Here is a 27,012-nt window from a genome sequence, read left to right as displayed (position 1 = left end):
TTCATCTTTATCTCATTTATCTCACTTTTTATATTTTATATTTTTAGGTATGTAAAAATATATACTTAATAATACACTTAATTATTAGTGTGGTAATACAGGAATCTAATTTACAAATCAATCAATAAATATGTGCATATATACATATTGAGGTACATGTGTCAAAATTTTTTTATGCTGCCCTTTCCTCCCCAGTGAAAACTCTGTCCTCAGGCATCATTCCCCTCATTGGTGACTCCATTTCAGGAAGGATCTTAACCATGCCTTGACTTTCCATATGTCTCCTCCTCCTCCTTGCTGGCCACTGTGTGCCCCTCCCTGCTTCCCCAGATCCCTTTTATGCGTTGTCCTCTATTAGAATGTAAGTTCCTTGAGGAAGTAAGTTCTTTGTCCTATTTGCTTGTATTTATATACTGAGGGCCTTGCACAGTGCCTGGCATATAATAAGTGTTTAATAAATACTCTATCTTTTTCTCCATATGATAGAAGTACATGATAAAAAACAGTTTGAAGACTCCTGAACTAAGTGACCATTGATTTACCCAGGTCACCCAGCTGGTATGTGTCAGAGGGGGAACCAAACCCAGGTCTTCCAGACTCCAAGGCTGGCTTACTCTCCTATATCACACTTTCATAACATCTCTCTTATCTTTGTTCTCTCTCTCCCTTCTCTTATCTCTATTCTACCCATTTCTCACCTTTCATGTCTCTGTGTACAGAAAACATATAAAAAGGTTATTAAATATGGTTTCCAGTTTCTAATGGTTCTTGGTAATTGAATGGAGAAATGAATGTCCGTTCCTGTAAAAAAGGTGTTGTAGGTTTAAAAAATAGCATGAAACAGTCTAGAAGTTCAATAAGTACTAAACAAGGGAAAACCTGAAATTTTTGTCAACTGTTGTTTTTAGCCTTCTTGGCCAGTCAAATTGTAACAACAGTAAAATTCATTTAAGTTTTGATCTTTTTCTTTCTTAGCCTGTTTCCTTGAGCAAGATTTGTATTGCTTTGAAAGCAGGACCTGCCTCATAAATAGCTTTGCACATGGAAATGTGGATATTGATAATTATATCTTAGTGGAATATAAGCTTCTTGAGGGTAGGCACTGCTTTGTTTTTGTCTTTGTATCCTCAGCACCAAGCCAGTCATACTAAATAAATGCTTGTTGAATTGAATACCCATAAGATTATTTGATACAACTTATTTATAGTTGCTAGAGACTTAGGATCCATTACAACTGGACAATATTTCTTTCCATCATCCCCTTAGTCCTACTTTCTTCTTCTTGCAGTATTGGTTTTCTTCTTCCTATTCCTTATTTTCCCATACAGTTTGTGCTGTCATATTCCAAAGTAAGGAGCCCCACACTAGGGTATAAACCAGTGACTTATATTTTATATTTTGCTCCTCTGTAGTTCCATAGATGACTGACACAATGGTGGTCATTTTTCCAGCTTCCTTTGCTTTTTGTCTCTTAGTCCCTGGATTTATATTTCTACAAACTAATTCAGTACAATGCTATATAAACCATTCAGAAGAGGAAGAGGGAAGGAATTAGTATAGTCACATATGTGGCCTTACAATTGCAACAACACATTATGGGATATACATTGAAAAAAAAAATATCTACACCTAGCTTGGTACTTAAGTAATTTAGTTACCAACAACTAGTTTTGATTCTCCTATAAATGGATAGTTCTTAAATTTCAGTAATATAGTTAAGGGGTTTATATAACTCATAGGAAATGAAATAATTATTTTCTTTTTTCACTTGGATAATTTTACGAAATATCCTTCTGGATAAGCAAAACCCTCAAGCAGGTGAGATGTAGCATCTACTTTAATAAATCTGAAGTTTAAATAGAAGTTTTACTAGTCCAACCAGAAAAGATGCAAGACTTTCCCTGCTGAGTTTCACTCAATACTATAAATTCCTTCTTTAATTATGAATGAAAGCAAATGACTAAAAGGAATTTATGAAACAAAGTTTAGTCTTGGTGTAAATTTATGAACTTAGAAGAATAATTTTAGGACATTAATGAGAAAAAAAGAAATATTCTTTGGAACCTATTACATTCCAGAAATGTTAAACAATGAAACTAGTGTAAATCTGAGCTAACTGGGATGAAAAAAATTCATTGGTTTTTCTAATGAAGAGAAAAGGGGGGTAATGTTAGATAGCAAGTAAAACAGCTCTCAATCAACTGAGCTATCATAGATGGCTAGTACCTTTGAGTAAAATGCTGCTATATTAAAAAATCCTCATGGGATACTGAGTATCCACTTTAAAGCCAAGCCTTGGAGGGTAGTGCTGTTAGAATTCTAAATTTAATATAGATTTAAAAATTATTCATAAAACTTTCTCCTTAAAAAAGTCAAAGTAAGAAATAGGCATACAAACTTCACATTACCTAAGTGTTATGAGATTAGTATTGTTTTCAACTGGAGACATTTGTAAGTAAAATTATGTAACATTAGGTATTTTCTTGGCTAGGACTAAGGAAGCAGATTATGGTGAATGGATAAATTAATAACAAACAAGAAATTTTTGTTAGGTGTTGTTTTTGACCTTCTTAGCCAGTCAAATTTTAGGGCTTAGGTTGGTGAGTAATCTGAATGATTTTTGTGATCTAGATGTTGTTAAAAACCATAAAAACAGCAAGGGAAAATAAGATCACAGTGAGACTCTGGAAATGGTCAAAGATATCTTCACACCATGGAACTTTGTGATTAATAGTTCTCCTGCTTATTCCTTGCCTTGGACCTTGAGACAGGAAAATAGTGATTAGTGCACAACTAAACAGGAGGATTAATTCATCATGAATTACTTGATTTTTCTACCCTTGCCCAATGAACAAAGTTTTGTTCCAAAATGTCTCTTGATGATAAAACTTTTTTAAGTCCAAAGAATAAAAGAGCTCTATTAAGATATTGGTTCCTGGAACATTATTATTTTCTACTTTATTATATTATGTTTTACCATAAACTTAGTTGCTCAATTAATATATATATATATAATATATATAAATATAAAAAATATATATCTTGCAAGAAGAAATATACATTTGCTTGTGAGGGCTGAAGTTGGGTAATTCTTTTTTTTTTTTTTTTGGCGGGGCAATGGGGGTTAAGTGACTTGCCCAGGGTCACACAGCTAGTAAGTGTCAAGTGTCTGAGGCCGGATTTGAACTCAGGTACTCCTGAATCCAGGGCCGGTGCTTTATCCACTGCACCACCCAGCCGCCCCGAAGTTGGGTAATTCTTAAGGACAAAATTAAAGAAATTGGATAACGATGTTTCATTATGTGAGATGCGGAAAATTTATGTCTTCAGAGGTAACATTTATATTTTTGCCTCTATCTAAACCTATTTTAAGGTTATTTTACATTGAATGACCTTTTGGACGTTTAATAGGAGTCCTTAGAAGCAATGTCAGAGGAAAAACTAAATGGTAGCTGTCCAAGGTGCCCCTTTTTCTTTTGATAGATAATTCATATCACTTTGGAGTTTCAACCTCATATTTAGCAGAGAATACAACTTAGAAAAAAGTGTCACAACAAGAACCTAAAAAGTAGCCCTGAGAAATTGTTTTTAGGTTCCCCTGACATGATCAAGTGGAGTAAGAATAATCCATAGTCTCCTCCTTTTTCCTGCTTTACAATATACCTCTCTCCATTGTGCACAACAATTGTTTGGTGTGAAAAAAATGAACTTATCTGCATGGAGGTTTGAAACAGAGACTACACACAAAAAACAATTACAAGTCCATTCTCTTGGCTCACTTGAGTGTGGTTCCTGCAAACACACAGTGGCTTTTTACAAGTATCAACCCTACTCTAGGTCTAGGTTCTATTCTTCTTGGTTTCTTTGGTCCTTGAGGAAACTAGGTCCCTTCTGTCTAGTCCCCAGGTCACTTCCTCAGAACTGGATCAAAACTGTTCTTACAGCCAGATGAATCTTAATTGAATAACTCCATTGGACTCTTTTCACCAAAATTTCCATGAATTAGTCTATTTCTCATCCTATAATCCAGGAAAAATAGCCAAGATTGGCTACTACTACCACTTCTTATTCCTACTTCTTCAAGATTACTATACATATTTTCTCTCAAAGCTTGAAATGATTTAACAACTCTGCCAGAGTCAACAGCCCTCAGAGCACATACTAAATTTCAAAGTCTCTTTCTTTAGTTCAAACCCTGGTGTAAATATAGATATATAACAAAAACCCTTCCAACTCCAGCTAGAATAGGACTATACATGGCTCTTCTATGACTTGGGGGTAGAGAAATTTTTTGTTATATAGATCATTTATTGACTTTCATCAGTTCGATAAGTTGACAGAAAGAAACACAAAGGAACATCCATTGTTTCTCATTTCTAGTCTTGTTCTGGGATCCAGATAAATTTTATAGAATCACAGTGCATTAGATATAGAAGATACCTCAAAGATCATCTCACTTTAGTGCTTAGAATACTAAATCCCACATAGGTTAATTAAGTCATTCCTCTATCACACATTCATTAGTGGTAAAGCCAGAATTAGAATTTAGATCTTTAAACTTTCTTTCCAGTGTGAGCTCCTTGACAGTAGGGACTATCTTTTGCCTTTCTTGATATCCCCAGTACTTAGCACAGATATTAGTAGGTACTTAAGATGTTATTGACTGATTGATCCTTTTTCACTCTGACACACTACATCAACTTCACCATCCACAACCATTTACCAGGCAGCTGGTGACTTTGGCAGGCTAGCACCATGTTAAGCATTACTGTTTTTATATTTGAGGGTCTTACAATTAAAAATAATAAAGGGAAAATGAATCCCATTCTTCATGGGAAGAAAATATCTCTTAATAATACTCATGGAGAATATCAAAAGTTAAACATTTAGCAATTATAAAATGGCATTACTTAAAAAATACTACATACACATAGCTTATTTTTAATTATGGCTGAAGAATTTCAGAGCATGGTGACTGGATCCACTATAAATTAGAGTGCTATTACCTCATTTCATCCCTCATTGCAGACTAGCAATTCTTTTACACCTCTCTCATTAATTCACTATCTCACTCTCCACTAGCAACCATTGCAAACCTTTTCATCCTTTTTCAAATCTCCCATGGCACAATCTCCCCCTCATCCCCTTGCAACCACCTCAGCTGTGGTGCTTGCCTCATTGATCACCAAAAAGCTGAGGCCATTTGCTAAGAGTTCCCTCTTCTCTACTCCTCCTCATCTCACATCACTAAGACATCCTCCCTCACTATTTCCTCCATCTCTGTGTCACAAGAAGAGATGGTCTTTCTCCTTGCCAAGATTAACCTTTTATAGATATCCCCTTGATCCCATTCCATCCTGTTTTCTGTAAAAGACTTCCCCCTCTATTATCCCACTCTTTCACTAAACTTCAATCTCTTCCCATCTACTGGCTGCTTCCCTGCTACCTACAAACACACCTATGCACTATCTTGTAGAGGCCTTTCTGGACCCTGCCTCCCCCGACCCCAACTGCTATTGCCTTCTCATTTTATCTCACACTTACACTGTATACACATCTTACATGGATGTAGTGATTTGTATGTTGTCTCTTCCATTAGAATGTGAACTCTTTGAGGACAGGGGCTGTATTTTTACCTTTCTTTGTACACCAAGCTCTTAGCACAGTGCCTGGCAAACAGTAAGGGCTTAATAAATGCTTGTTGACTGATTAATAATACATTCTGTGCTTTCAAAATGAGTAGATCTGGGGGCAGCTAGGTGGTGCAATGGATAGAGCACCGGCCCTGGATTCAGGAGGACCTGAGTTCAAATCCGGCCTCAGACACTTTACACACTTACTAGCTGTGTGACCCTGGGCAAGTCACTTAACCCCGATTGCCTCACCAAAAAAAAAAAGAAAAAAAAAAGAGTAGATCTGTTCCAGGATAACTGGCTGCCCAAAGCAGAGTCCTGTCTTACTTCAAGCTTTCAGGACATGTTTTCCTTGTTTTTCCCAATTCATGGCTTTGTTAACAGGAGTAGAAACTATTTCAGATACCAAGAGACAGCACTATATTTTTATTGTCTCTGTGGAAATGTGTCACATCTTGCACATGCCACTTCTGGCATTGTTGTATGGAACTGTTACTTAACTACTGTATTACTGTTTAACTTTCTTTGTGTTTATACCATTTCCCCAATTAGACTGAGGATAGGGGTTTTATCTATACTTTGTCTTTTCCATATGCCCTAAGAAAGCACCCTGTCTTTAGTAGAAGTTCAATTAAAATTTGTCTTTAATTGAATTAAGTTCCTCCACTAAGTCCTACTCCAGTGAGGCAGAATGGTGTAGTAGACAGAACACTGGACTTGGAGAAAGAGCTGAATTCAAATTCTGCCTCATATTCTTACCACCTGAGCGGCCTTGGGCAAGTATTGAACCTCTCTATAGTTTGCTTCCTCATCTATAAATGAAGTGGTTGGTGTCTGAGGTACCTTCTGAATCTAAATCTATGATCTTATGATCTAATGTGACCAGATGTCCATCAGCACAGGTGTCATGTCATCCTGGCTAATATGAGGAAAAATGATTCAGGAAAGGTCATTCACTCTAACTACAGAATTCCTTTTGGAGACTGGTTTGAATATGTTTCTGGCCCTAATTATTTTGCAGAACTGATGATCTATGTGTCCTTGGCTATCACCTTTGGATTCTACAATTTTACCTGGTGGCTTGTGGTATCATATGTCCTCTTCAGCCAGGCCTTGGCTGCCGTTTTGAGCCACAAATTCTACCTGAGCAAGTTTGACTCCTATCCAAAGCATAGGAAGGCTTATGTGCCATTTTTGTTTTAAGATTGTCTGTATTTTAAAAACAAACTAAACAAAACCCTTTGCAGATTCAGAGCAAGAGGATTTACATTCCCGTGAGCAAAACTGATGGGGTAGGGGTGTAGAAAGGGAATTACTTTATGCTAAAGCCAGGTGTGCTCTCAAGCCCCATGCCTCAGCACAGGCTATCCTTCAGATAGCTCTGCTCAGGTCGGAGGGAGCTGGGGGCTCTTTTTCCCCCCAGCTGTCTGACCTGGCGTCTTGCACAGCCCACAAGGCTTTTTCGCTCAGCTGAAGCTGAAGAGGAGGGGGAGAGACCCTGAGGGCCTAAGGCTTTCTAATCTCAGCCTAAAAGTAGGGTCCCCAAATCAAAATAAATTTCCACAAATGAACACCACATACTATGGCAAAGAAGGGCTGTGATTTGCATACCTGGAGGGAGTCTACATATCTACAAATACATTAATCTATCAGGATTTTACCCTATCCAGTTGATCTTTTTTATTCCTTAAGTTAACCTGATTAATTAGCATTCAACAGCATTTAATAGATGCCTACTTTCTTGACAGGCCCACAATCATTTATTTTGATTTTATTCAAAAGTTTCTAAGTCTGGTCAGGGTATGACTAAATGTCCTGACAAACTGGTCTCTTCTTAGTTTGAATTTGTAGCCATATGGAATCCACAGCAATAAGCCATCTATGGTAAGACCAGGATCTGTGCAGTGTGCCTCCCTTTCATATAATTTCCTACACCCTCAGCTCTATTAAATGTTTGCAATCATTTATTTGGGTTATACTGCAAGGCTACAATTGTGGCTAAATGTTTTGTAATGACATGATTTCTTCTGCTAATTTTGGAGCAGTTTTATTTTCTAGCATGCAGTTTATAGTTACTGCCTGGAAAAGCATGTGAATGAGTTTTAGATGTAGAATAAATTATATGTTTGTGCATTTGTGCAAAACCAAGCAGCACATTTGGGAAAAATCCAGTTTACTCTTTGGTTTTAAAGGAGAAAACTGTGCCAATAATTCAGCAAGTGCAAGGTTGGACCACTTGTTGATTTCTAAAAACAAAATATTGAGGCTTTCTCCTAGAGAAAGTAATAATAAGCAAAGATCAGTACACATTCCTGAGGTTATCCAGACTTACAGTTTTTACTAAAATGTGCTTCTCATTGCTCCTATTATATGATGAGACTTCATTCTACAGATTGTATTAACTAGTTTTAATAAGAATCTTCTCCCATTATTATCTTTTAACAAAACTGAACAGATGATATAGCAAATGAAAATTATTCAGATGCTTGACAACTCAATTGTAAACAGTCAGTTATAATTAAACTAGATGTTTCTTTTGTTCTTTGAAATTGGATCTACTACACTGACAAGATGAAAGGTTGAGGCCAAGGTTGAGTTTGACTTCCCCCCGGAGGCTACCTTCCTGAGAATAATCAGCATTGTATAATGGAAAGACTACTAGATTTGGTGTCAGAGAACCTGGTTCAAACCTTGCTCTGCTACTGACTCCCTGTGTGACCCTTCTGGGACTCAGTTTCCTCATCTGTAAAATTACTGTGTTAGTCTATGTAACCAAGATTTCCTTCAAAACTAAATCTATTGGGGCAGCTAGGTGGTGCAGTGGATAGAGTACCAGCCCTGGAGTCAGGAGGACCTGAGTTCAAATCCGTCCTCAGACACTTGACACTAGCTGTGTGACCTTGGGCAAGTCACTTAACCCCAATTGCCTGACCAAAACTAAATCTATTTCCTATGAATAAACCATAAACTGAATTCCTAACTCCCAGAGGTCATCTCATAAGTTCGTGTCATTTATTGCAAAGGGGAACAGTTGAAAAAAAAATCCATTGCACAACTCATCAGTATGACTAGAAAAACAACTAAAAAATGAAAATTCTGCTGATAGGTTATTAGTGTCACATTGATATATTAAAAAAAATAGCTCATGGATGACAGAAACATGACAGCAGCTTATTGGTTTTTTTAGATGCCCATTTTTTGTGGCCTACATCCAAAAACCTCTTCCCCATGATTTAGGGAGTTAATTATATGCTTCTAATAATTTCTCAGAATATCTGGGTGGTAGCTCAGATTTTGAAGTCAGACTATTGGCAATCAAAATCAATACTTAGTAGCCAGGTCAGAGAATCAAACAGGAGTGCTAATTGACTGTTCATAGCCAAGGACAATGAATAAGCAGATGTTGCCAATATTCTTTTCTTTCTATTTCCTAAACCAAATGATGATAGAGTTTTTGCTTCTATCTTTTTTTTTTTTTTTTTGCAGGGCAATGAGGGTTAAGTGACTTGCCCAGGGTCACACAGCTAGTAAGTATCAAATGTCTGAGGCAGGATTTGAACTCAGGTTCTCCTGAATCCAGGGCCAGTGCTCTATCCACTGTGCCACCTAGTTGCCCTGATCATCTTTTTCTAGAGTTATTTATACCTTCCTGAAGTTAAGGTAGGGTTGCTAGAAGGAAAATAGGAGTGTTTTTTGCTAATTGTGCAGAAATGAGAGCTATTCACATCTCTGCTATCCCTCTTCTCTCCTCAAATCACCAGCATCAAACCTTTTGGTAATAATTCTCAAACTTTTTCCTATGCATAATTATATATTAATTAATCATTAAACATACATAAATATTTTAAAGTTAAAGGAAACTATAAATAAAAGGAATTCTAAAAAACTTTTTAAATATGGCATCAAATTTTCAGAATCGACACTTGTGACTTCTTTAACCTTAAAACTCCATGTTTGATAGAATTAATCCTAAAAATTAAAGTCTGTAATGCAGAAAACTTTAATGAATTTTTAAATACAGAAAGAATTAACAACCAAAAAGCACTGAGATACCTTGTAGGCTAAGTACTCATATGTTTCAATACTTTTTTGGTTAAAACTATAATTTATTCAATTATAGCAGAGTTTCCCCCCTTTTGGTATATAGTTTCTGATTTCAAAGCTCTTTGCTCTCCTATGTAATTACACATAGCAAAAATTAGGTATTTTCCCTACGAAAAATGAACTGAGCTAATTAGACTACAACAACATTATTGTGGATCAACGGTAAAGCAATGTAGAAAGCTATTTGGAAATGATAACCTCAGGTATGCCAAACTACTTGGTTACACTGTAATTTTAAAAATCTTTTCTTGTATTGTTAGGGAACTTAAGTTGCAAATTAAAGAAGTCAAAGTGGGACTTTTGCAACCACTAAGAAGCACTGTACATGTTAGTTCAAGTTTCTCTTTTTTAGAGTAGGAGGTTGGCTAAGATCTTCTTTCCTTTTCAAAACAATATTTTAGCTTTCTTTATGTCTGTAAAGGAAATATCAAAAGATAATAGATGATCCCAGAGGGCATAAAATATTTAATCACTGAGGATAATCTGCTTAACATCATAGACTTTTTACCAGAGGCTAGGCTCTTTGAGCCTTTAAATTGCTCCTTAGTCACAGATGGTAAAAATCCATCAATCAATGAATAGCCAACTGAATACCGCGTATGGATTTGGGGAAATAAAATTTTCACCTAATTGGGGATTTTAGAAATGAATCAGAATGTGCATTTGGGGGATGTAGTAAAATTTTCATGCATATCATTCTAAAATGGTATAGCTAAGTGAAGTCTTACATGTCTGTAAGGAGGTGCTACTGTCTAGATATCCTGTATGCACGAAAGAGTCCATTTGAAATGATCCAAGTATAGACAAATTTAATTTAGGGCTCAACCTCCCCACTTCTCCCTCAAGAATGAAGTTCATTTAAAGCAAAATGGTGTTAAAATAATTATGTTGGTATATTTTACTTGTAAATAATGAAGAGGGTTTTTGGTTCATTTTAATGAATTTAATTAAAATTTTAAAACCAGTAATGAAAGCTTTGATTTCATTCTTCCTGGGTCTGGACATAATGTATTAGTTTGCAGATTGGCTCATTTATGAACAGGCAAGCTTCTCATAAGCATAGTTTCCTTTTATATTTGAAAACCTGGCCGTATTTTGTATTTGTACTCTCATACTCAGTTTGTTTATATTGTTTGTAAAAAAGAACCTTAATCACCTTGGATTATATGACCTGGAGAAGGAGAATAGTGGCAAATATAATGAGAAATGATAGATACTAAATATCACTTCTATTTTGGCCACAGAATCTCTTCTATGTAGATTTAGAAACAGTACTTATGATGTTCTGTGAATTTATAACACTTTCAGCCAAACATGAAGAACTAACTTAGGAAGAGAGAGAAAATTGTTCAGAAAAGCTGTCCTGTGCCTTTTGCTTGGAATTCTGCCATGTTCTATACTCTAGGGAGACAGTTAACATGAGTTCTCAGATTGATGCAAAAGACTAGTACAAATTAAGTTCCCTCCTAACCGCCCCCCCCCCTGGCATTTGCCATGTTTTGACACGCCTTCCCTGGTTTGGGAAAATAATCTAAATGTTTAAATTTAAGAAGGCTTCCTCCACCTCCCCCCAGATTGCAGGCTCATAGGGAAATAAAAGTATATGAAAAGAAAGGGAATAGTGGCAACAAAGAACTTGATCACTTAATCTGGAAATTTATTTCACTAGGAACTTGAAAGGAAGAATGAATATGAACAGATGGATAACCTGATGACTGGGGGCAGTCTAGTGTAGTGGATAGAGAGGTGGACTTGGAGTTGATGAGCCCTGGGTTAAAATCTCTCCTCTTATACTGTAACAGCTGTGTAACTTCAGACAAGCCATTTAAACGCCCCAAGCCACAGATTCCTCATAATACTTGTAGCATCAGCTCAAAGGGATGAGGGTCAGATGAGATAAGGTATAGAAAGCAGTCTGAAATTTTAAAGTACTATATACTCAGTTATCACTATTGTAGTTCAGTTTTTTAAACCAATAAATAGAATGAATACAGCGGGGGGCGGAAATCTCTAAATTTTAGTTGTCTGAAAGTTAGTTTCCCATTGATGTCATCTCTTCTCTGAAATGTTTCCTAATCCTCCTAGTTGTCCTGTTCCCCTCCTCCTCCTCAAATTACTTTGTATCTACTTAGATGTGTAGCCCAGTGCTATGGTGCCCCAGAAGAGCAGATGCTCCCTGAGGGAAGGGGATATTTCTTTCTTTCCTTTTTTTTTTTTTTTTTTTTTGGTGAGGCAATTAGGGTTAAATGACTTGCCCAGGGTCACACAGCTAGTAAGTATTAAGTGTCTGAGGCCAGATTTGAACTCAGGTCCTCCTGACTCCAGGGCCGGTGCTCTATCCACTGCGCCACCTAGCTGCCCTGGGGGTATTTAATTTTTGTCTTTTTTTTATTCCCACTGCCTAGCTAGGCAACAGTAAATGTTGAATTGAGAATAGTAAATGTTGAATTGAGTTTATTTTCATTTGTGATATATTGTAATTGAAAATTTATAGTTACTTTTGGGATCAAAAGGTTATTTTGGATCACCGATGGTAATTAAAAGATATGACTTCAACTTTTTAACATTATTTTCTCTGATGTTAATGAATGGTTATATGCTTTGCCAACATTGGTAGAGACATGGAAGATGTTACAAGTACTCTTATTAGAAGTGTTAATTTTGAAAATGAAGAGGATGTGTTAGCAGGGAGAAAATGCTGCTAATTCCTAAGGTCAGAAGTTCCTCAATCTATGTTTTTCCTTGGAGAATCCAAAGAACTACTTCCCTAGAAATAGGGATGTCTTTTTCTTTGGGGCAGCATAACACGGAGAGATATTATTTGCTATTGCACGCTTTAACTTACAGATCTGCATGTTACTTTAATGAGACAAAAGGCTACTCTTCCAGAGAGCCACATAACACTCCAGAGTACACTGGAATTAGACTAAAATGTAAAGGGGAAAAATGTAACAAAATAAATAAAAGTAAAAACAAACAAAGATAACATCAGTATGTAGTTCTCTAAGTCAATATGCAGTTGATAGGAAGTCTTATGTATGGTTTTATGGCCCTTGTTTCTATTTGAGTTTGATGCCACTAGTCTACTCTATATATTCCTTTTTGACTCGACCCTCCCATGCCTTACGTAACTTACATCCCTAGATAAACTTGTTTTCCCCCTTCACTCTTTGGAGCAGCTAGGTGGCACAATGGATAGAGCAGCAGGTCTTGAGTCAGGAAGACTCATCTTCCTGAGTTCAAATCTGGCCTCAGATACTTACTGTGTGACCCTGGGGAAGTCACTTAATCCCGTTTGCCTCAGTTTCCTCATCTGTAAAATGAGCTGGAGAAGGAAATGGCAAACCACTCCAGTATCTTTGCCAAGAAAACCCCAAATGGGATCACAAAGAATTGGACATGACTAAAACTAAAGAACAACAATAAAAGCATCTTTTGTGTGTGACTAAATGCTTGTCTTTGTTCTTTTAAAAGGAAAACAGAGTGTAAAAGAATAAAAAACCATACATTTTCATGTGGCTTTCATTTTTGTTTTATATACCTAGTACCAACCAGAGTGCCTGGCAGATAGTAGGTGCTTAACAAATGCTTGTTGATTTACTGATTAACTGACCTGAATGTTAGACTAGTCCAAGGAAACCTCTCTGGGATCATAGTGGACAACATGTTGATAAATACTGAGTGATAGGACCCAGAATTTATCTTAAGACTTTTTTTTTTTGAGAGGCAATTGGGGTTAAGTGACTTGCCCAGGGTCACACAACTAGTAAGTGTCAAGTGTCTGAAGCTGGATTTGAACTCAGGTACTCCTGAATCCATGGCCGGTACTCTATCCACTGTGCCACCTAGCTGCCCCATATCTTAAGCCATTTGTTGCTTTCCTTTTTCATTGAAATCCTTTGGGGGGGGCAGATAGGTGGCGCAGTGGATAGAACAACCCTATAGGGATAGTCTATAGGATTAAACTGATCCATCTGGCATTTACATAAACAGTGTTTCCTTGACAAAGGTAGAAGCTTTGAATATCTAGATGTTCATTTTGCTTCCTGCCCTGTTTGTCAGTCAGGGCCATGCAATAGGTATATTTGATGTGGACTTTTCCCATGGATGAAGCTGCTAAGAGATACTACTGTTTTCAGGATAACAGGCCCATAGATTTAGAACTAGAAAGGCCTTTAGAGTCCATCAAGTTGAGGAAACAGTTGAGGACTTGCTCATGGTAACATCGGTAGTTAAGAATCTGCTGTCCCAAGAGTTACAGAAGCTTATGGAAAGGCCTTAAGAATTTCTAGGTAAAGCTCCAAGATAGTTCTTTCTTTTTTTTTTTTAGTGAGGCAATTGGGGTTAAGTGACTTGCCCAGGGTTACACAGCTAGTAAGTGTTAAGTGTCTGAGGTCAGATTTGAACTCAGGTACTCCTGACTCCAGGGCCAGTGCTCTATCCACTGCGCCACCTAGCTGCCCCTCCAAGATAGTTCTAACATCACTAGATCTAAATGCTTAGCGTGGTGAAATGACCCACTCAGTTAAGGGAGATCAGAGGGTTTGGGGAACAAGAAAAGTTGTTATAGCTCTATGATTATTCAATTTTCATATGTAGACCGTAAAAATATTTAGTGTGAAATAGGGAGGGGACCAAGTACAATCAATGACTCATCATCCAGGTGCGAGAAAGAGTGAATACTTTCGCTTAGAACAAGAAAAGGTATCCAGTTATTTGCCACAGTCAATACTTCATGAGAGGTGGGACTACGCAAGAATAGGAATTTAGAAGTCACTTCATCTCTCTGTGTCTCAGTTTCTTTCTATAGAAAATGAGGTTGAACTAGATGACCTCTAGAGTTTCTTCTGGGTTTAATTCTATGATGTAAGGATCCTATGAACTAGCTAGCAAAAGATTGTGTTCGTAGGAGAGAGCCATGAGGTATGGGCAAGGAGAACCAGATTCAGTGGGACCAGATCTGGGCCAGGGCCATGCAGTCTTAGATTGAATGTCATAGGTGGTAGTGGTGACAACTGGATATTAGGTGATGAAATAGACTAGGAGGAAGATCCAACTTGTTGAATTTGCTTCAGAAGACCAATTAGGAGAGAGAAAGGGGGTGGGGTGTCAAGATAAGAGTTTCTTCCACAGGGGTCACAAGGGTGGCGATCCTCAGAGGAAGGGGTAAGTGGGGTGACAAGGAGGGTTCTCTTCAGGTGTCTATCCAGACACCTGGAATCCCATGGCAGGTCTGACTAAGGGAAATGTAGGAGAGAAGAAACTGTCCTAGGATAAATCCATCACCCTAGTAAGTAGCCTTGTGGTCCCTCCAAAAAAAAAAAAAAGTCCTTTCTCTTTTTTTAGTAAGCACTTAGTGTACTCCAAGCTTTGCGATCACTCCCCAGGTTGGCTTTCAGATCTCTTTTATGTGTTGTCTTCCCCTATTAAATTGTAAGCTCCTTAAGGGCAAGGACCGTCTTTCTGCTTGCATTTGCAGTGCTCAGCACAGTGCCTGGCACATAGTTAGTGCTTAATAAATGCTTGTTGACTGACTGACTCCCCTATAGTGCTTTCTAGTAAATCCTCTTCAAGATATTCAAGAAATTGGCATGCTAGTGATGGAAAAGCAGGGAAAGATGTGGGTGGGGTTGAAGGTTGGGAAGAAACTACTGTGGTCTACCCACTCCTGGGGCTCTGGGATTTAGGGAAATCCAGAACTCAGTAAATGGTACCAGTTATTCAGATCGAGGGCTGGTTGGTGCCAAAATGAGGTGATCTGGGCCTCCAGTTCCTAGCCACACGGCGACACAATTGTAGAGGTTAAGCCTGGGAGCACCTAGGCTATGAGGTAGATCAGAATGGCATCTAATTGCTGTGGACAATGGATAATGAACGTTTGAAATCCCCCAAAAAGCTTTCAGGAAGGACAGTCTTAGGCAAAACTGTGGCTAAGGCAAGGTTTGTCTTTGGCACTCTCCCTCTTTCCCTTTCAGGGTTCATTTATTCTTCACTCCCCAGGTGGCCTCATGCTGCCCAAGGCCCTTGGCAGCAGTGCCCCACCCAGGCTTGCCCTCCCAGGTGACAGTGCCAGGGCTCAAACCTAGTTTCCTCAATTTAAGGACAGCAGTCTTTCTGTTTAAAGCTGCTTGTATATAAGAACAAAATTCAGGATTAGTCTAATTACTACATAAATGTTTGTTTCTTTTAATTAAATCATTAGATGAAGGAAATATAGAAACATATGTAAATCTATTTGTCTATGTACTCATATATTCACCACCCTTTCCCCAACCCCACAGTGGTCAGAATCTATTTTTCTCCCACTGGCCTGTGGTTTGATGATTTTGTTTCATTTTTCACAATGAAGTCTTTATCTTCTGAGAAAGTTATGAGTAACAGAAAAAAGACACTGAGAACAGAAATCCTTTCCTAGTCTTAACTGGTATTTTCAGCTAAAGTGAAGGGGTACATAGAGATTATATGATTTGCTATATTAAAAAAATGTGGAGAACTAAATAAGAGCTTAGATACAGAGCAAACAAGTATAACTGGCAGTTTTCCTTTACTCTTTGATGCATTTGGTGGTACATTGTTTTTAAAGTATCTAGGTAGGGCAGTGGCTATGAACACTTGAGTACAAATCCAGCCTCAAACTCTTTATGAGCTGCATGATCCCAGGCAAGTCATTTAACCTGTTTGCCTCAGTTTCCTCATCTGTAAAATAGGGATAATAATAGCACCTACCTCCTAGTGTTGTGAGGATAAAATGAGATTTTTGGAAAGTGCTTGGCAAACCTTCAAGAGATTATATGCACACACATGCATTTATATATATATGAATATACACACACTAGCTATTGTTATGATGATATGAAATTAATTTGGTAAAAGGTTATTTATATAATCTTTTAAAAGTATAATTTGTGGTAACAGGAAATTTTATCTCCTTTATATGTACACAGCTTCTTTCACTGGAAAATCTTTCTGTGGGCTGCTACTATACACTTTCGAGGTGAAAGTTTGCCCAAGAAGCCACTGAAAATTGCTATTCACATATTATACCATGTTAAAACTCTTTTGTTTTCCCATGAAAACTAAAAAAAAAAAACCTGGAAAAATGAAATAAAGATAGTGGAGATGCATAGTGTTTATTTCACTATATATTCAGATTATATAAAGCCTGTGTTTTGCATTCAATTGATAACTGTCAGTAAAACATAGATGACTAAATAAAAAGCATCTCTAAGATAGTTTATCAAAAAGGATGTAAATACAATTACTTTGTTTTATATTATTAAAAACTGTTTTAAAATTATTAACTAACTAAAAAAACCAAAAAACCCACCCCAAATTAACCAAAATATAATGGAAAATTTATTTAAGTAGGAAGCTAGTATGGACTTATCAGCAAATAAGTTATGAAATGTTCTCAGTTTTAAAACATCATGCGCCGATGAACTCCACCTGTTGAAAAGTCTATGGGGAAATGAGAGATAGTTTTAGTGCCAGTCTGACTCATCTTTAGGCATTCATTCATTCATTTATCTGAAGGCAGCAGCTCATGGTAAATGTGTTTGCATTACTAGGCACGACCAGGCAATACTTAAAAGGGAGTGGGCATCTTTATTAAAGCAGAAGGCTCTTTAAGCTCCGGTATGATGTCAATAATATAGGTCCTCAGAGTGTGCTATTGTTTTAAACAGAGGTCCCCACACATTCACATTGGTTATAAAATATTATTTAGTGTTGCTGGACTGGAATGAGAATGTCATACATCTGTAGGCAATTAGAAGAAGCTGGACTGCACGTTTGATTAAACAATAAGACAAGCCTAAGTGTGACTCTTCTTAAGTTAGTCAGATTCCCTTGACGGATTAGCCAGTTGTTATCATATGAAATAACCTCCTTTTAACAACAATTAAGTAAATCCACATTTATAGGAGTTTTGCAAAACTGTAAAGTGGGAAGAAATCCAATTTAAGCCTTAAGTCATCCAAAAGACTTTTAACCTTGCTTGAAAATTATATGGCCACAGGAGCAGCTAGGTAGTGCAGTGGATAAAACACCGGCCCTGGAGTCAGGAAGACCTGAGTTCAAATCTGACCTCAGACACTTGACACTTACTAGCTGTGTGACCTTGGGCAAGTCACTTAACCCTCATTGCTCCACAAAAAAAGAAAGGAAAAAAAGAGAAAATTATATAGACCCCATTGTATTTTTTTTTACAAGATAGATTAGAGAGAGAATCTTTTTGGTTGGTAATACTAGTATGCACTCAGTCAATCAACAGTTATTTATTGGGTTCATGCTATATGTGAAGTATTTAATGATTCTAGCTTACAAATTGTTTCCCCCAAACTAAGTACTGTGAGGGGTTTTTTGGGTATTCTTAAATAGTTGAAAATAAAATTTTAGGATTTTATATTTTTCATTGAAAACAAAATATGATTTAGGTATATTCTCATCAATAATGTCAAATGGTGACCTTACAATATAATAAATGAATAAGCTTCTGAATTAGTTTTAATACCAAGAGTGCTTAATTATAACTACTTATCTATCCCCTTTCTTTCCTTTTGACTCTAGGCCTCGTTCTACTCTTTATGTACCATGTAGGTCATTTATTAATGGTATCATTTATAGTGTGTGATTGTATACAACACTGGGAAATTATCACTTTTTAAAAAAAAATCCATGGTTGATATAGTGATACAAACATACCTAAAACTCAAGGCAGTACTTATAAAAGTGAGTTATACCCTTTGAAAAAAAGTTGTAGTAAAACTTGAATTTTCAAAAAACTAAGACCAAACTTTCCAGTTTATTTATTTAAATAATAGAACAAAAAGTTGATATGTTTGCAAGAAACTCAAGACACTTTGTCAGACTTCACTATAATGTACATTATCAGCTCATCAGTTTAATTTCCATCCCATGTGACATAACCTTTGAATTAAATATACTGGACATCATGCAGATGTTTAAGAATTCATCATCAATATTTAAATACTGACTCATGTAAGTAACAAAAAACAGATGCTAATATGAAGAATCCTCTGAAAAGTGACACAATCCCATTACTAGTCGTACACGATGTGGGAGTACTTTAGAATAAAAAAAGAGGCAGAAGATGATGGATTTCACAGATGTTGATTCTTTGCTGAATGGGACATTCTAAATTACAGTATCTTTTGAGTAGGATATATACATTAAATGAATAGTCATAACGACCAAATACTATTGAATGAGAAGCAATCTCATACATGGCTCCAGGGGGATCTGTCTGAGAACATTTGGTATGGTGGCTATATTCTCCCTTTCACATTTAGGATGATGCAAAGCAGTGCACTCTCTCAAAGGCAGTGGTACTTTTCCTTCTTACTATGAATGACTGGAAGGTAGTAGTCATCTTGGGCCCATGTTGGTAGAGAATGGAAATGAATTATACAGTGTCACTAAGTCACAAGCAGATCTGTGTAATGAGACTTAGATTGCTATGGATGACATTACCCTTGTAGTTATATACTTTCCAGCTGGCTTCAACTTCAGTCACATGCCTATCATGTCTATACACTTAAGGATAAGGTCTATTGGGACAGCCTGCCTCCAAGGCACTGCTCAGATGGGCAACGATTGGCTTGTGGAAACAATTAAACAGGTTGTGCTTAGGAAGGGAGAGGAAGAAGCTGACACAAAAATCCCTCACCACAGTCCTGCTATTTGGTGAATAGCCTGTATCTCTTCGGAACACCAGATTCTTATCAACTTTGTAAGTTTAACTTTACTGTTGTTGCCACAGTGACACAGAAATGAGCATTCTTTATAAAAACAAACAAAAAGTCAGGAAGACAATGCCAGTGGTACTAGTGATAAGCGTGAAATGTGGTCAAATCAAAGTTTTAAAATACAGTGATAATTGTGAATGGGGTAAGAAGAGATTATTCAATGGCAGCATGGAACATGGTTCCTGTTTCTGACTCCCAGAAAGGAAAGAAGTTAGTGGCTAGTGTGAAAAAAAATGACCCACTTAAATGTCTACCATAGGATTTTTTTTTTTTTGGTGGGGCAATGAGGGTTAAGTGACTTGCCCAGGGTCACACAGCTAGTAAGTGTTAAGTGTCTGAGGTCGGATTTGAACTCAGGTCCTCCTGAATCCAGGGCCAGTGCTTTATCCACGGCAACACCTAGCTGCCCGCCCTTATATTTTTAAGAGACGTAGGGGGCAGCAAGGTGGTGCAGTGGATAAAGCACTGGCCTTGGATTCAGGAGGACCTGAGTTCAAATCCGACCTCAGACACTTAACACTTACTAGCTGTGTGACCCTGGGCAAGTCACTTAACCCCCATTGCCTCACAAAAACCCAAAAACCCAAAAACCAAAAACCAAAAATATAAGGGTGCCACTCGGCATTATTTCAAATTCTGGATGGATAAACTGATACCCACTAATAAAAGAGGTGTCTGTATGACCCAGTCTCATCAAAAAATGATAATAAAGAAAGCACTTTAATGTTTAAAAAGGAATCCACACTTACCTTGGCACACATTCTGCTCGCTTGGTTCATACCCTGCCACACACTGAATCTGATGAGGAGGATGGGCAGTTATGCGTTGTGGGTCAGCTGGGGTCCTTCGAATGACAAAATTATTTCGGCTTGCAGACGCTTCTGGGGTTCTTTCAGGCTGTGGCGGCTCATTATTGACAATGATTTGTGCTGTTCTAGGTAAGCAGAGGTATCCACCATAGTGATTTACACATTTCATTCCTCCTTTGCAGGCATCTGGCACAATTTCACATTCATCAATATCTGTAGTCAGTAATAATATAAGTGAGGAATATTCTTAGTGGGAAAAATGTTTCTGATAAGTAGGACACTTTTCAGGTGCACATCATACTTTTTTCGCAATGGCAAATGTATGGAAATGAAATGAATTGCTCATGAAATGAAAAAATGTAAAGTTAAGTTAAAATATAAAGCTTTTAAAATTCATTTACCTTTGCACTGCTGCCTTATAGGATCCCATTCATATCCATCTGTACATTGCTGTGTATGAGACATCAAAAAATGAGTCCATAAAATTAATTACTGCATACTTTCCCTTAAAACATCCTGAAATATCATTCTTATGTTATAGTGACAATCTATGTGTTCTCTGTCATGGATTTATGATGAGATGGGTGTTTTGAGCACTATCTAACTGGGAAGAAGTCAGGTAAGCATGCAAACTGGGCATGTCTTTTATTTTTATTTTTTAGTGAGACATTTGGGGTTAAGTGACTTGTCCAGGATCACACAGCTAATAAGTGTTAAGTGTCCGAGGCCAGATTTGAACTCAAGTACTCCTGAATCCAGGGCCAGTGCTCTATCCACTGCTCCACCTAGCTGCCCCGGGCATGTCTTTTATTAATCAAATTTAACTCTTTCTTCTCAGTTCTAATCCTTGACTTCTCTGTTGTTTCAGCTCTCCCAACCACTTTCTTATGGTTTCTTTCATTTGACCAACATGGCACTGATGACAGATCTCCTTCAAATTTTTTGACTCTTTTGCTGATTTTTCTTCCTACCATTGTGGAAATCCCCCCAAAGTTCATTTTTCTTTCTTTCTTTTTGCCTCTAAATCTATATTCCTGAAGAGCTCATATACTCTTTTTTGTTTGCTTGTTTTTTGCAAGGCAACGAAGGTTAAGTGACTTGCCCAGGGTTACTCAGCTATTAAGTGTCACGTGTCTGAGGTCAAATTTGAACTCAGATCCTCCTGAATCCAGGGCCGGTGCTTTATTTACTGCACCACCTAGCTGCCCCTGAGCTCATATACTCTTATGCCTTCAATGATCATTTTTATTAAATAACTTCTAAATCTACATCTGCAAACTCAACCTTTCACCAGCTCCCCATTTACATATTTATAGTCATCTATGGGTAAATATTTCACAGGAGGATATCCTGATAATACCATCAGCTTAATATGTGAAAACTAACCATATCATCTGACCTTCCAAACCCTTCTTCTTCCTTCCTCACACTGACAGTGACTTTCTCCTGCCTGGTATCCTAGAAGTATTCTGACTCTTCCACAAACTCCAAATTCCTCACTACTTACCAAGTTCTGCTCATTTTTTTTACATCATTGTCTCCTATTCAAACATGTTCCATTTCTTTAATCATCACATCAGTCATGAGTCTTCACACCTAGACCCCCAGATTATGTCAACAGACTCCTAGTTTGGAACCCCATCTTCTATTTCCCAGGGTTGTAGAACTCAAATGAGATAACATGTAAAGCCCTGAGCAAAATTAAAGTTATCATCCTAGGTGGCATTCTAGATAGAGAACTGGGGTTGGAATCAGGAAGAAGAGTTCAAATCTGACCTCAGACTCTTACTTGGTGTGTGACTCTGGGCAAGTCACTTAACCCTGTTTCCCTCAGTTTCCTTATCTGTAAAATAAGGCAAACTACTATAGTGTCTTTGCCAAGAAAACCCCAAATGGGGTCACAAAGAGCCAGACAGGACTCAAGTGACTCAACAAACAAGAATCCTTTCTATACTTGCCAGTATAATATTTCTCAAACACTCTTCACCAAATCACCTCTGCACAGAAACTTGTGACCTGCTATCTCAATTTACCATTTAATCCACCCCTTTTAGTCTAACCTCTTCCATTCTGTTCAATCTCCTTTCTCTATATGACCTACTCTGATCTCCATTATTTCTTGCACACTTTGTATCTTCTCATTTTCATGCCATTGCTCATGCTGTTCCCTAAGAATAACTTATGTCTCCACACTGCCAACTTCTTTCAATGAATGATCTCATTCAAGGATGAGATCAAAGCCAATCTTCAAATTTTCTCTAACTAACCTGAGATTGATCACTACCTTTTTTTTTTTTTTATCATGTACACTGTGTTACATTATCTGTACAAGGAGCATGAAGAATGTGCTCCTCGCCATCCTCCAATAGCGGCTAACATAACTGCCTAATGAAATGTGGTTCTAGCAAGGAGGGGTAACATAGGAATGCTTGTCAGATAATGAGAAAGTGTTTGTTAATTATCTTCTTTTTTTTTTTTTGTCTTGTTTTGTTTTGTCGGGCAATGAGGGTTAAGTGACTTGCCCAGGGTCACACAGCCAGTGTCAAGTGTCTAAGGCTGTTTGAACTCAGGTCCTCCTGAATCCAAGGCCAGTGCTTTCACCTAGCTGCCCCGAGAAAGTGTTTGTTAAGTATCTTCTTATGAGAGAAAGCTGATTCTCACAAGTAATTGGTATGATATTGAAAATTGCGTTCCCCAGTAGTTTTTAGGTACTTAACACTCAATATGTTTTATATAAAGCAGAATATACTAACTAAATCTAGTATTAGTGTGTAGCCATAACACAATATTGTCAGAAAAGGCAAATGTAGGCTTAGTACAAGAGGGTATTGGTTGCACTTAGGAAGTCTTTATTATGCATGAATAGGTGGATTCTAAATCAAGAACTTGAAATTATTATGTACTCTACAAATCCACAGAATATGACTTCTGAGGTTGGAAAAAATTTTAGGTGATTAGTAAAGTAAGGTATAAGACAGTAGAAGTGAATGACAAGTATTCACTTACAAGATTAATTCATTCTTTAGTTGATGTTAACTAATTTATTAAAGCAAGTCTTTTATTAAATAATTGGATAAAGGGGAAGCAAATTAATTTAAGCTTTCTGAGAGTGCTTTGGGCTGAAGTAACCAAGTTACATTAAAGCCTAGAGATTAAAAAAAAGGAGATGCATTAATTTAGTATTTCTCTAACCTGGCTTAGTCCCAGAACAAGAAATCATCATCCGATCATGAAATTAAGAAATCATTCATATTAAATTGTTTTATTACAATTAGCCTGAATAACATGAAGACACCTTGCCAGATAAAAATGAGCATTTTGAGGATTGCATGGCATTGAAAAAGTGAGATGATGTTTATTATCAGTAATATGTTTACTCACTTTCAATAATTAAAAAAATTTCTACAATATTTGGAGAGAACTTACTAAATTTGCAAATTGGGATCAACTGCTGTTTTGATCATTTTAAGCCAGGGTAAATGTTATTATTTTCCTCATCACACTTATTATTAGAAAGCAGAAAACACAAGCAGGATAAAAAACTTACCAGAAGTGAGGCAGTCCCGACCCTCCTCTGTTCTTACCACATCAATTCCCGGCAATGGGAGGAGTGAGAAGATATTTCCAATATTTTATTAACCATTGGTCATAGCCATACACAATTATTTTCTCAAAGAACTATTGGAGATTTTATGTATTCTAATACACATTTTATATATTTTACTTGCACAAAGTACATTTTTAAGACAACATTTTACCCAATACCAGGTTTTGACTAACAAGTAAAGTCTCTCACTAATGGGAGACTTTAAATGCATAACATTTGACTCGCTGTTGGCATTATTAAACACATATCACCCTTAAGACATTTAATAAACTAGTGTCCTTCATATGAAAAAAGCCAGTACGGTAGTAATGTTCTATTTACTTTAACTTAGGGTTTTAATTGGGAGCAATCTGTGACTAAGTTTTTAGCTTTAGTCAATTAGTGGTAATGACTTCCCACTTTGTCCTTTTTCTAGTTTAGGTGAATATGTCTGGAATGTATAATATCTTTCTTTTAGTTTAGTGAATCAGATTTTTTTCTTGCCTTGGCTAACATATTAAGTTTTTTGTTTTATTTCAGTTCATGATGTCAATAAACTTTTGAAGGTCTGCCCCCATTTAGGAGTACTGAACTTAAAAGAGGCTGGAGCATTGGTTTAAATTCTGTTACACTAGATGACTTCTGGGAGTCACTCCCACATATGCTGCCAGAGGTCGTAATTTCTCTCTTGTGGTCCACAGAAACTCTATAAACTGAATTATCTCAAATTGCATCAAACCTTACCGTGTATGTAATGGTCTCCTCTGTCTCCTGTGACCTTACAAGAGCAAGAGTCAAAGTGGTCAGGAAGAGTATTTTCAACATCCTGAATCTCAAAGGAAACACAAGACAAATGAATTTTTAGTATCTTTGCTGACTGAAAGGGCAAGACTAGGGGTGTAATGTGACTTCCCTTTGCCAAATTAGGCACCAAAGGCTGCAAAAAAGCAGCAGAAACCCCTTGGACATCGTGCAGTGTCTGTCGCCTGGCAGACAGAGTTCCATGTTCGTATATATACACTGGATACTACACCCAGAGGGAGAATTAACCACAATCGATTTCAAAGGAGATAATGTGCATTCATCACTAGTCTTTTGGAGAGAGGAGGTGTGTGTGTAGGGTATTTTTAACACTACTTCAGATTTCTTAAGGCTTTTCACTACCTTTCTGATAATCAGCTGCAAAGCCCAGCAAAGTCCCTGGGAAAAAAACACTTTTCCTTAGTTTAGGATTTTTGTAGAGATATCCCAAGCATTTTCTTCCCTTCCCCCACTCGTTACCCACCCATCTCCGTCGAGATTCTCTCTCGGCAGTTCCCTCCTCCCCCCGCACAAATTCTCCCATTGGAGTTGCCACAGAGGTTCCCAGCTAACAGTGCCTTACAAGTCCCATGCAAATTAGATAAGCAACCCGAAGAGCTTGGCTCTTTTTTTGCAGCGCCCCCCCCCCCCCCCCAGACCTGGGAGTTCGCATAGCCTCCAGGCAGAGGGCACAGAGAAAAGCTTTACAGGGTAGCCCGGGGCTGGGGTTGGGAAGGTTGGGGGCGCAGCTGGCTGTGGTCTGGGAGAGCACGGAGGTGTTTTCCAACTTCTTCGGAGGAGCCTACCTAACTCCAGAGGGCAGAGCCGCAGAACTAAGCGCTCCTACTTTTAATTAACTTTAAGTTCCTGAAGGTCTAGAGGTAAGGCTTAGAGCACGCTCGCGCTGATAATGAATGCTACAAGCACATGCATCTGAAACATAGTAAATCGCATTTACAATCACGCAAACTTGCCGATTTACAAGCACACATATATTGAACGAAGAAAAAGCACATTGGTGCAAATATAAACTTATATGCATAGATCGATTCCGATGTATGGACACTCATATTCTGAAATATCACCTTACCCCATAATACATAAATACACACACACACACACACACACACACACACACACACACACACACACACACACACACACACCTGATACCTAAAATCTTAACTGTTGCAGATACGCAGACCCGTGTGCTAGCGGAGTCGCTCCCACACTCCCGCAGTGTAAGTCCCAGTTTCTCACCAGGACCCACCAATGAACTTGTGCACACTCGGACTTTTGCGCTTAGCCACCGCTCCGGCACTAACTAAACACTAAAAGCCCTATGATCACCTCAGGGGGCTCTTACCTGCAAGGGTGAGGTTTCCCCTTCAACCCCGGGCAGTAAAGGTGCGTGCGATGCAGAGCGAAGCTGGATGGATCTGAGCTGGTGAGGTCTGGCAGCAGCAGCAGCAACAGGAGGAGGAGGAAGAGGAGAGAGGGAGGGAAAGGGGGAGGGAACTGAGGGAGGCGCGGGGCCGGTGCAAGTGAGGCAGCCCCTACGGGAGACCGCGGCTCAGTTCTCCGCGCGCTCTCGCCCTGGCCCGGCGCGCGCCCTCATCCTCGGCCTCCCGGGTTTCTCCAGACCCGCCCGCCCCGCCTCCCCACACCCTGCTCCTGGCGCCTCGGCTCCTTCCCACCGCTCCCAGCCATCTCCTCTTCAACAAGTCCACCTTAGGCTTTCCCTCTCTCCTTCCCTCCCTCTGGACTTTGCCTTTCGGGGAACTATAAAACGTAGGCTGGACAGGGGCGCATTTGGCTATGTTTTCTCTGGGGTTGAAATAAGACTTCATTTTTCTCCAGTCCTTTAGTTAAAAACGTGCATATGTATAGCTTGTGGGACGCACAAGATTTTAACAGAGCTTGGGTTTATACCTTAAAAAAAATTTTTTTTTTGAGATCAAGTTACTCCCAGCGTTTAGAAGATGAACATCCAGTAGGCTCTGCCCCTTTGCCTATCTCCCCCCTCCCCTTTCTCTCCTTCCCCTAGTCTCTCCCTCTTTCTCTTCCTGTCTTCCTTTCCCTAATGTAGAATTTCAGGCAAGACGCACCCAAAGAAAAGTATTTTGGGGGAAAGGGAAGTCTTCCCAGTCTTGTCAAATCGTAACATTTATTCTTAAAGGTTTCATGTTAAAGTAGGATTAGTAGTTTGTACGAATATCTTCAGATAGCAACCCATTATGCCTTCTCAGCCTATTTCTACTTATACACGCTCACTTCTCATAAATTCTCCACAAGGGTCTATCTATCCTCCG

At 38.1% G+C, this 27,012-nt stretch overlaps 1 protein-coding gene across 4 annotated transcripts in view; it reads right to left on the bottom strand.

The window, feature by feature from the left end:
- EFEMP1 (EGF containing fibulin extracellular matrix protein 1) overlaps window positions 1-26,268 on the bottom strand; it is a 73,586-nt gene extending 47,318 nt beyond the window's left edge. Inside the window, exons 1-5 of one of the 4 annotated variants that reach the window (XM_043988274.1) lie at window positions 26,067-26,268; window positions 24,644-24,731; window positions 23,861-23,887; window positions 20,715-20,763; window positions 20,254-20,526 (exon numbers count right to left, since the gene is read on the bottom strand). In XM_043988274.1, the coding sequence (XP_043844209.1) occupies window positions 20,254-20,526; window positions 20,715-20,763; window positions 23,861-23,887; window positions 24,644-24,724 (430 nt within the window). In that variant the 5' untranslated portion in view covers window positions 24,725-24,731; window positions 26,067-26,268. The remainder of the gene's footprint in view (window positions 1-20,253; window positions 20,527-20,714; window positions 20,764-23,860; window positions 23,888-24,643; window positions 24,732-26,066) is intronic. The other 3 variants (XM_043988275.1, XM_043988277.1, XM_043988278.1) reach the window with 3 other exon arrangements.
- Between the last annotated feature and the right edge of the window lie 744 nt (window positions 26,269-27,012).

Source organism: Dromiciops gliroides, chromosome 2 (assembly GCF_019393635.1).
Source record: "Dromiciops gliroides isolate mDroGli1 chromosome 2, mDroGli1.pri, whole genome shotgun sequence".
Classification (NCBI taxonomy): Eukaryota; Metazoa; Chordata; class Mammalia; order Microbiotheria; family Microbiotheriidae; genus Dromiciops; species Dromiciops gliroides.
Note: the sequence above shows the minus strand (reverse complement) of the source record. Positions and strands in the feature narration are given on the sequence as shown.